Source organism: Drosophila willistoni, assembly GCF_018902025.1.
Source record: "Drosophila willistoni isolate 14030-0811.24 chromosome XR unlocalized genomic scaffold, UCI_dwil_1.1 Seg41, whole genome shotgun sequence".
Taxonomy (NCBI): Eukaryota; Metazoa; Arthropoda; class Insecta; order Diptera; family Drosophilidae; genus Drosophila; species Drosophila willistoni.
In genome coordinates, this window is record NW_025814058.1 from 2,135,476 (window position 1) to 2,147,509 (window position 12,034).

At 37.8% G+C, this 12,034-nt stretch overlaps 1 protein-coding gene across 1 annotated transcript; it reads right to left on the reverse strand.

The window, feature by feature from the left end:
* Nucleotides 1-8,118: 8,118 nt before the first annotated feature.
* Nucleotides 8,119-8,888, reverse strand: LOC6643140 (probable serine/threonine-protein kinase kinX). The gene has a single exon (XM_002065925.3). It carries the CDS (start codon nt 8,804-8,806, stop codon nt 8,207-8,209), a length of 600 nt encoding a protein of 199 aa, XP_002065961.1. The 5' UTR covers nt 8,807-8,888; the 3' UTR covers nt 8,119-8,206.
* Nucleotides 8,889-12,034: the final 3,146 nt, after the last annotated feature.

Consider the following 12,034-nt stretch of genomic DNA (forward strand, 5'->3'; position numbering starts at 1 on the left):
CGACTGGCGGCGGCATCATGACAAATGCCATCCTGACAAGTCTGCCTGACAAGCCTATATGTACATACACTTACACACACACACCCAACCACCACCTTCTTTCGCAGGGTCGGACTGACTTCTGTAAAGGGGACACTTCTAAAAGTCAATGTACCCGCAATATTTTACCTATATTAACCGAAATCCGTTCCTGATCCTTCTATCTAGTCGTGCCTGCCTGCTGCCAGCCTTTTGTTATTAAATATTTAACGAACCAACTCCCTACTCCTTTAAATTTCTCCCCTCACCCACCACAAAAAAAAGAAACCTTTTTGCCATTTAAATGCATCCTACTCTATCTCCCTCTAACCCGCCTCTCCTTACACCCACTTACACTTACTCTGATACCTGGATATGTCTATAGTTGATTGAATTTTTTGTTTTTTTATTTTTTTTGGTTTTTTGAATCCAGTTGGACCCAGTTAGCGCCGAAAAATTGCACCTGCCTGTAGTGTTTGCACCTGCCCCACGGTAAGTTCAAAGCATCGACTGTTGTTTGCTTGTTTGTTTATTTTGTTTTTTGTTTTGTTTGTTGTCGATTGTCGAGGCTGTTGATTTTGGCATGTGTGTGTGTGTGAGTGTGTGTGTTGTGAAAATGGCAAAAACAAAACAAAATAAAAATACAAAATATTTAACAAATTATATCGAAGCCTTTATACCCTTTAAAAGGTGTTGTAATAGAAATCAAATGAATAAATGAATTTATTAAAAACTAATTTGTAACAAAAACTAAATGTTTGAATTCTGGGCGCACTTGCAGTTTCTGGACTTTAATTTTCCCAGCTCCTAAAAAAAAATTAATTAAATATTTTTGTCAGTAACGTGTTGGCTATTGTATTCACATGGTCATCTCAGCTTTCGCCGTTTTCGTAGGCTATTATACCCGAAAAGAAAAAGAGAATGCAAGTTCAATGTCCGCCATGGTTAATGGACGATAGACAGGCAGCTGGGATTAATTAGTGAATGAAGATTTTGGCATTCACACATCTTTGTATATGTACATATATCCTTAAAAAAACCAACTCGATCCCTAATTTATTTCGAATTTCCGTGTATGGAAAAATTTTGCATATTGCAAATGCCATGAACCTCATACCCATCATGCAACGACAATAGCAATGACAAGATGTTGCCACAATGGATGAACTACTACTACTACAACAACTACTCCAAAGGACAAGGAAATGGACAAAGAAGTCAACAATTGTCTGCTAAATAAAGCAGGAGGTTTTGCACTGAGAAGAAGCCCGGACAACATATTGCCGAACATGTTTATTTACAGCCCAAAAGAACAAGCAAGCAAGCCAGAAAAGCAGGAGTAAGAGCCAAGACACAGAGGAAGAGACCCTACCCATAATATATACATACACCTACCTACCTACCCCCAGATTTCAGACTAAGACTCCAGATCCAGACGCATATTGTCATTGTCAGGGAGCGACGACGACGACGACGACGACGTCGACGTCGAACAATTCGAGCAATTTCACTTCAAAAATTGCGACGTTTAGCGCGCGATTGCCACAAATCAAAGCGACATTACCCAGCCGTGCCCTAGCCGAACACATACACACACACACACACACACACACACTGTCTCTCTCTTACCACCAGTTTATTTGGAGAAAAGAAAAATCCCAAGAAATCCTCAAGCCAACAGCAAAAGCAACAGCAGCAGCAACATATGCGCGCCAAATCAGGAGCAGACAAAACAAACAGAGACCGTAAGTACAGATAGACGAGACGACAGACGACAGACGACAACCGAAAGTCGAAAATGCTTTAAAAAATCTTTTGATAGAAAGAAAAAGTTTCATGTTCTTCAATGGGCAAAGCAAAAGAAAAGCTGCTTTTACAAATTCTCACTTAGAGGTGAGAAGAAAAACAAAAAACTTTTTTAATAGGCCTTCTAATAGAAGTTAATAATCGAACTATTATTTAACCATTCGCAAAAAGCAAACTAAAAGCTATTGCATATTGGATTTCAGAAGAATTTTAATAGAAAACGTTTACAGTTCTTATAAAAGACACAGGTTCCAATTCTTACAACTTGTGTTTAGGGAAATTGTAATCAGTTTCCTTATCTCGAAATAGACGAATAATACTATGAATTGGCACCATGTTTTTGTAATCTTTAGTTGAGGGAGTAATTTTTGAATATTTTTCCAAGAAGAACTGTTTACTTTGGATCATTGGGGGTTTATTTACCTAAAAGTTCATATGTACATTTATTATTTTCTACTTTTAAGATTTAATAAGAATTATAAAGGATGTTGTAAAATCCCTGCGACTCCCTAAAAAAACAATATCTACAGGGAACATTGGCTTTTCCACAAAAAACTTTGGTTTTGATTATTATAAAACAATATTTTATTTTCACAAAATTGAATATTATAAAACTAAATACTAACATTCAATTTTTATCATAGCCGATTTTGAAAAATATTGAATTTTTACCAAAACGGCGAACGTTTCAAAAATTTCTTGGGTTTTTGGGCCAATAATTTCAAACCAAAAAAAAAAGGATCCACAAATCAAAAAAAATTGAATATTTAAATGAAAAATCAAGAAAATGGGAAATTAAGGATACCGTTTTGAAATACATGGTTTTTAGAGAAACGAGTTTAAAGTTTGAGCAGTCCCTTACACATACTCTGATATATGTAACAATACAAATTCAGCTCTATATCGTAAAATTTTTTATCAGATTTGCTTAAGGAATTATGCCTAAAAAAATGTCTTAAAATTTCCGAGTGTATACATTGCCAGGCAGAAACTTTGATCAATGATCAACCATCAATATAGCCGCGACTTTTGAGTACTAAATGTTTCAATGTATTGGAGTTCAAGACTCGAGTGTGTTAGCCGTGTGGCTGAGCGTGACACGGGGACAACACCAAGAAATCGAAATTGTTCGTCTAGAATACAGAATAAATGAGCCCACGGGCCTTAGGGAACTTTCTTGGGGTAGAGGAGTACACCTCGGTTCGTCTGCAACAGCAGCTGTCGAGCCTGCCGATTGTCGATTTATCTTTCATTTTTGTTCTCCCTTCTCCCTCTGTTTTTTTTTTATTTAATTTTTTTCCTTTTTTTGTTTTCAATGCGTAGACATCCCAGACGACAATATTCCACTCCAAGTGATTTGTTGTCCAAAGAAGTTTGCCAGACGACTACAAGAAGAAAGTCGTTGGCGGGATGCTGTTGAATTCCCTTCTGTACCTTCTGTCGTTGTCGTTCCACCTCCCTCTAGCGCCTTCCGATTTCTTTTTACGCTGGGCTACGCACGTAAGGGCAGAAAAATTTACGCGTCTCTGAACTTTGACCCTCAGACGAGGCTGTGTGCCACCATTGTGACCTTTGTGCCATTGGTGTAGCTACTGCTGTTGCTGCTGCTGTTGCTGCTGCTGCTGCTGCTCCCCTTCACATCAATTCGACATCAAATTTTATGGCGCCTGTTCTCTTTGTTGCTGTCTTTTTGTTTGGCACATTTTTTATGCGAAATTAATTTAGAAAACTTTTTCTCGGAACCAAAGAAGAAAAAAAAAACACACACACACACGCACAAACGAAACGAAAAGAAGAAGTGAATTGTGGCAAGTATCTCATCATCAATATCTGCCGTGCGATGTTTAGGGATATTTTAGTACTGTGATAAAAGGTCATAGGTTGAAAGTTTACCAGGCTAATGAACGTCGCGCAGTAATAAATCTGCTCTCTTTTTTTCGCTTTTGTTGTTGTCAAAGGATTCAAAGGATGAACTCAAGAAACCCTTGATAATTGATAAAAATCTTTAATACTTTCAAAAAACCAAACAAAGTTTAGTGGTTGGCATAATATCAAGTGGGATCAGTAAATAACATGAGATACATGTAAAAAAAGGCAATTTATAGTAATACAAAACACATAAAAATAATCTAAAAAAAAATTCCAAGAGAAAATGCAAAAGAAAGATAACATAAACAATTGTGATTCAACATTCAAGAAAAAGAAAAATGAAAAACAATACAATCATTAAAACAAAGAAAGAAAAACCAGAGGGCTAACTTCGAGTTAGAAACTAATAAAGTTATTGAGAAAAGTTATTGTTAGGGACCTTGCCGTTTCTACGAGGGACTTTCTTCCGTACGATCCATCTAAATTTGAGATATACAAAAGTTTGAGACAGACAGACTACTATACAAACTTGTATAATCAAGAATATATACATACATTTACTTTATATGGTCGAAGATGATTTCTTCTATGAGTTGACACAATTCGTACCAAAATTAATGTATCTTTCTTTTTCCTCATATAAACACCTTCATCTTCGTTTCCGAGCTTGTTTTCAAAACATGAATTGACAGCAATTTCTTAAAACTTGTCAACTTTTTGCTAATTAAATTGAAAGGGCTAAAATACTCAAAGCTTTTTTTGTATTAGAAGACCAAAACAAAATAATCTTCAAGATAGCCCTAGACCACTATTGTTCGTCCAAACGACAAAGTACGACATTTTTCAAATCAGTGAAAATATGATGTTTTGTGAAGTAGTTTTTCAACATATCGATGAATATGTAAATCTTATTTACTTATGAAATTCCAAAACAAGAATAGAGTATTCAAAAAATGTTTTTAAGAAAAAGACTATGACTACCTAAAACTTTAGTCAATTTGAATTTTTAAGAACAGTAGAAAAGTATTCGAAATGTGTGATTAAAAGACTTAAAAGGATTCAAGAGCGAGATAAGATATTTTGGCATTATTGAGATCAATCAACTGTAAACAGTCTTAAACTTCCTTACAGATTTTGGAGATCAAAACGTTCATTTATTTCCCTTCTGGCAGAGTTTCCCAAGAAAGGAAAAAAAAAAAGAATATTTGCTTGATGTTGCTTTTGATTGATCGAGAATTTGCTGTAGGACTGGAAAAAGTATTTCAACATCAAGCTAATGTGCACTTTGTCTCAGGAATTCCCCCAACGAATAAGATCGACAAATGACCTCCCCTCTCACAGAATAAAAATACACACACACACACACACACACACATGACTTGATTCGCATAAAAAAAGGGCATCTGTTAGATATAAAACCATCAACACGAGACGTTTCTGTTGCTTCTTCATTTGCTGCTGCTGTTGTTGTTGGTTAGGTGCATCGAACTCAAAGATATTCTACAACAATTACGCCATAGCTAGATCGCACAACAGACACACACACACACACACACACACACATATGTGCAAAAAAAAAAAGAGACCTGACTGGACCTGATTGTGAAGATGGCAGGGGGGGATGGAGATGTGGCAAGGGTGCACAGGCGCAAAATAACAACAAAAAAGAGAAAACCAAAACCTAAGGCAAAGCCCAAGTCCAAAAACAGAACCAAATAGAAAATGGAATGGAATCGAAGCGCATAAAATGAATGCCCTGTATACATCTTTTACTCCCCTCTCTCCATCTGCCATAGTATGTGTGTGTGTGAGGTCTGGGAGGTAAATTTTTTACTTACTCCACCAGCAGCAACAAGAACCACGCCGACGACGACGACGCTAACGGGGTGAATGGACGCCTGGTGACGTCGCAGTTGACGCTCTGGATTTGCGCGCCAAAAACGTTCCCCTTTTTTTTTTGTTGTTGTTTTCTTTCATTTTCATTTTGCAGCAAGTCCAAAGTTGACTTTGTTTTGATGTTGACCAGACACAGATACATTTACAGATACAGATACAGATACAGATATGCACATAGGCCGCAGAGAGGCGAGAGAAGAGAGCGAGACAGTATGAAAAGAGAGAGGAACAAAAGAGCGTTATATGGGCGTGGCACACACCAGAGCAATGAGAAACAGTCCAGACGCCAACTGCCACTCGACCCGACCAACAGACCGACCCAACAATCACCCCTCCTCGTCCCCGCCTTATTCTTATTCTGTCTTCGCATCCTTCCTTGCTTCTTCCAGCCCCCCCCCATCAACCCTCATTGTTTCTTTGCACAACTTGTCGCTTCGCTTCGACAACAGTTGCCCTCCCTTGTACCGCCACCCCGCCCGCCAACCGAGCACCCCTCTGCGCACCCGCGCGCCATTCGCACGTTTTGCGAGTTTTGCTTTGATCCCCTCATTCTGTCTGGCAATACGTTTTGTTTTTGTGCTCATTGCCATTGCATTGCACTTCGCCCGCCATTTGCTGCCATTTGCCCAGTCAGTCAGTCAGTGAGTGAGTGAGTGAGTGAGTGAGTGTAGGTAGGTAGATAGAGGTATACCCCGCAAGAGAGTACCCACAGCATATCCAGTCATCATGTAATGGCCCATGCTCCATCGTCGTCGTCAACGTCTGCGGTGCTTTGCTCTGCTCTCGTCGTTGTCGTCGTCGTCGTCGTCATTCCCATTGCCATTTGTTGGCTTTGTTTACAAGCATTTGATGGACCACTAACGCCGCATTTTGAGGGAGCCGCACACACACACACACACACACACATAAAGAGAATGCGCGGGATTTTGCTTCCCTTCATGCGCTTGGGCGAATTATGAAGCAAGCACAGGATGGTGTGACAAGAGGTTACTTGGGGTACGGGGGGGAAGAAAATAAGAAAAAACAACAAATGGCGAGAAAATTGTAATTCCCTCTTTTTGTTCTTGCTCCCCCTCTCGCCCTATACCCCCAAATGCCCTACACTCCACACCCTGACTCGCTTTTTGCTGTCATTGGCATTGGCATTTCCATTTCCATTTACCATTGAGTTGCTTTTTCTTATACTCATTTTGTGTGTTCATTTCTTTTGCTTTCCTTTTTTCATTTTCTATATAAATTTTGTGTTTTTTTTTTTTTTTTTTTTTTGTTCTTTTATTAGTTGTACTTTATTGAATTCGCCGATTGAATGAATTGCTCAATGAGCTTGTCAGTCGGTAAATGTGGTTTTTGGGGCATGGAATGAAATTGGTTGGATAATCAGGCATGAGGTGGGGGGGGGGGGAAGGAAGCAACGAACGTTAGCCATGAGGCTAAGAAGAGGGGAGAGAATCAGAGGGTCCAAGTGATGGTAAAATGATGACATTTAGTTGATCAATCACAGGGAGTGGTAAATTATTGAGCTTAACACCTAAGGCACTTTTTATGCGGTCTGTCCATCATTTTATTCACGTAGTAAATTTAATCAAAACTCTCTCATTCTCTCTCTCTCTCTCTTTCTGTCTTTCTCTCCTTCGAAGCATAAAAAACGTTGGTTACTTAAATTTTAAATATCAATCTCATAGTTTTAGTTAAGTTCAATCGACCTGTCTAGTCTCAAGCCCAGACTGAATAGATGCAATAAGATGATTAAACCTGGTCGCAAATAAGTCGGTAAGACATTAGAAACTATCTAAATACATACTGGACGCGCCTTTTATCTTGTTAGTTGTCAAGACTTTGAATAGGTGCAAAATTTTGTAAAAGTTTCACAAATTCGAGTCTAAATTGAAGGAACTGAAAGAATGCCGAAAAAAGTTGACGATTCTCGACTCTTTATATAAATTATGAATCTTTGAGAATCTTTTTTCTGATCATGGAACTTGACACATAATATATGGACACCTTTTGTATCCTCAGGCTCGAACCTATTATTTTGGCCATAAGTGCAGACATTCAGCCAATAAACTAGATTACTAGATGCAATACTGAAGCAAATATCTAGGAATATAAAGATGACTTTGCTAAAACCAAAGAAGAATTTAGCTAAGAATTTTCAGTTGAGTTTTTAATGGACGGACTTAGATATTATTATGTATTTCGAGGGGTTTCCAAACAAAAAATGTAGGAAACGCAGTATTTTGCGATAGGACAACGGACCAATAACTAAGATGATCAAGTGGACATAAGTATATTGACTTGGTTTCTCTCGCTGATCATAAATATATACTTTATGGGCAATTACCGTCTTCTCGGCGTTAGATTTCAAATTTAAAAACCAAAAACCTATAATTCATTCAGTTACATTTGATAGGCTTTCTATGCAATTAATTTTGAGTATGTTTCAATTGAATATGGGACTTTATACTAACTAAAAAAGTTACTCGCTTATTTTGAATCAAAACACAAAATTCATAAAGGACATTTTTCATATGTGGCAAAAATAAATTCTATTTAGATACCAAAACGTACATATTTTTGAATTTTTACTTTAAATCAACCCAATCAAATTTAAATGGTCTTAGTCATCGTCATCATCATCATCGAAATCTGTACCTGTATGCAGACATGCCTGGGCTTGAGACTGCTTATCGAGACTGGGACAGCTAAACATATTCATTTGGGAGCCAATTATAAAACTATCATGCTCGACATCTGTAATTTCCCATTCTATATCATCGTAATGCCGCCGTGAACCGAAATTTTGTAATTGTACGGCTCGATTCATCATAATGCGCAATTTGATATGCTCTTGCTCTTGACAAATTGCTAGACGTCTGTAGTTCTTTTCATCCCGTTGGCTCTTACATATCTGACACTTGAGAGCATTTAATGACATTTTTAAATCATGTATTATGGCATTTTGTTCATCAATCTGTTTGATTAGATGAAGATATTCTTGATACATTTGCCGTTCTTCTGTATTGTCTTCATCGTTTTCATCTAAATGCTCGTGAGGATCATCAGCTTCTTCCTCGGATTCAACTGAAGATTGTTCTTCTTCAGCTTCGGATAATTCCTGTTCAGAAATAATTTCTTCTTCATCGGCATTTTCTTCTTGGTCTTCTTCATTGATGGTCTCTTCGTTGAGTGGGACAGCATCTTGATTCTGATTATCCATTTGATTGGGTTGATTTAGATTTTGTGAAACTTACAATTTATACAATTGACAGAGAAATACTTGGCAACATTGTCTGTTTGTGTGTTTGCAATCTGTTTTGCATACATATGTATATCGTATCATAAAACTAAAATGTGGTAACAACTTTGTCATCAGGCCAAATGATTCACCCATAGATTTATATACACAGGTATATTACATACTAACATTATTATTGGTCTATAAAACTTGAACTTAACTAGCGATAGGGAGTGCTGCCACTACATGGCTTACACACCAATGCGCACTTAATGCCAAATTAAATGCATACCATGTGGATGACGATGGTGGTCGTAGTTCAGTGCGCCAACTCAAATATAGATGGTATAAGGATAGACAAGACCGGAGACCACGGACAGGAGGAGAACGGGTGGTCGGTCTGAGGTGAACTGAACGAGATATTTTCTGATTTATGATTAATGCAGTGCAAAAAGTCGAGTTATGCGCCTTGAAGCGTAATCCGCCGGATTCAGCTCAAAAATCACAGTGCCAATAACAGCGTGAAAAAGTGAGGAGCAAAATGTGCTCGGGATTTTTGCGAAAATTCCAGTGGATGAACGCTAGTTGGGAGTAAGAGTGGGAGTTGACAGCGCAACAGCTGCAATAAAACATAAATTTCATGGCGTAAAAGGAAGCGGAAATGCGTGCATTAACGCTAAAGCACTGGGGGACAGAAGGGTGGGGGGGATATAGAGATAGATAGGGTGAAATAAAATAGCATAGTTGGAATGACAAGACGGGGGGGGGCGGGGGAGACGCACATGAAAACCACTTAACTGACACTTTTTCTTAACAATTTTCTGTGGTTAACGGAGGATTCTTGGCTATAAGTCTTTGAAAACTAGCATCCTCTATTTCTTTTATGTTATTGTGTGTGTGTGTGTGTGTTTTTCTTTGCTTTTATTTTTGGCATAATTCCCGCAGTCATTTCCATGATTTAACTTATGGCATATGGATTACTGGTGAAAGGAATTTGCTCTCTAATGGCGCTTAAATTACATCAAATGCCAATAGACTAGCTAGAGACAAACTGAATACATTTGCTTTAACCTTTTTCTCTAGCTCTTTTTTTTGCTTTTTTGGTGGGTTTTTCTTCTCTCCATTCCACTTGGATGCCTCACGTTGATTTTCCCGCATCTCTAATACAAACTCGTTAAAGCTTTTAGCCATGACATAAATATGACCCTACTGTAATACTCCTCTCCTCTCATCTTGCTTTTGGTGGTGGTGGTGCTGCTGCTACTAGCCAAGGACATGACACAGAAAAAAAAAAAAAAAACAACGACATTGGCTCTGTCAGTGGCACTGGAACTGGCTCTAGCGCTCTGTCACTGGCACTGGCATCATTAGCCTTTTGGCCCGCACCGTTTTGCCCACTTCATCCGTTGTGGACGCTCTCTTACGATTTCAGATTACGCATACGACATGTAAAACGCGCTTAAAGAGGCATTTAAAGAAACGCAAAATTTATCCCACTTTACTCCAACCATAAACCTAGCACAAAGAGTGAGCCAAACATACATGCAAATATGCTTTTATGGAGGTCCTTTTGTGCGTTCGTCCTTTGGTCTTTTTTTTTTTTTTTTTTGGGCTCAGCGCTCTGGCAAACTCTTTCACAGTGGAATCTTTTTTGTGTTATGCCCTGCAACTTGCATGCAAGCAGCAAGTAAGTTTTTCTTTTGAGTTTTCCTTGTACCATTTGTTTTGTTTGCTATTGTTGCGCCCAAGCGTTTCTTTTTTGTTTATGCCGCTGCGCGTCTTGCTGGTGGAAGTAAAGAGAGAGAGAGAGAGATGGAGAAAAAAAAGCATCAAATGATTTCATTAAAAAAGTTGTAAACTTTTTCATTTAATTTAACTGCAAACATCTTTTGTGCTCCGAACAAAACGTACACACAAAAAATAAAATAAGAAAACAGAAGCAAATTCTTTCTACTTGCTTTGCTTTCTTTATTAGCAACTATCTTTCAGTCAGCATCTGCGGCCATGCCTCTCTTATCCCAAAACATACACAAATACATACATTCATACATTTATACATACATACATATATATGTATGTATATATAGTAGTATAGTTGTTGAGATTCAATTAAACTTTTCCATTTCAATTCATTGCAAATTTTGCAATATCTACCTTTATCTTTATTTTTTACTTTCCAAAATGGTGAAGGTAAATCGGAAATCGGATTCTCTTTCTTTGTTTCCCTCCAGCTATGTACATACATATATATATCTATATCTTTTCCTCTCTTACTGTTGCTTTTGCTTGACAAAAGAAAGTTGTGTGAACTTTTCCTTGTTGTTTATGCATGGATTTCGTTTCTTTTCTTTTCTTTTTTTTGATTTTTTTTTTGGGCATAGTTGAGGAAAATGATGATCCAACTGCAACTGGAACTGCAAGTTTTTGGGCTTTCCATCTCTCCACCCACGAGTTGTCCTTGCAAAACTTTATCTTCTTTTAGCTTTTTAATTAAATATGTAAGTTTTTTTTTTTTCTGGCTCCTCTTAAGTGTCGGTAAGTTGAGAGATTTTAATCTGGGGACACATGCAATATTTTTCAAAAACTTCATATTTGAATGTAGAGAGCAAAAGTTGTATCTACATATATACATACATATACGTTATTACTAGTGTTTCTATTCTTTTAGGGCAAACTTGTTGTTGTTGTTGTTGTTGTTTTTTTGTAAATTTTTTTAAGTTAAGTCAATGAACATTGCGTTGAGCTGAGGACGGGACGTGTTGCTGTTGCAATTTCTCTTCAAGTTAGGATCTGGCTGGGGACGGGGGACAGGGGGTTAAAACTCATTACGTCGCTGCATGAGTGACATTTCCACGCTGTCAACATGACACATTTCATATACTTACACACACACACACACACCCACACAGAGACGACGCATTCCTTCTTTGGCATGCAAGTAGCTTAATGCCACCCCCCAAAGTTCTCATTCCTTTACCCCTCGAAGCACCATCCCTCTGCCATATGTTGCAATATTGTTGGTTGAGTTTATTTTATGTTTTTATTCTTTGTCTCTTTCTCTTTTTCTCTCTCTCCCTCTCTCTTTGTGTGGTTGGCATTTTTTTTTGTTGCTTTCTTCTTTCTTTGAAGGAACTTTGGAATTACAACGCATTTCTTCACTTTCGCATCGCTGGCTTCTAAGCAGATTATTATTGTTGTGTTACTACTATT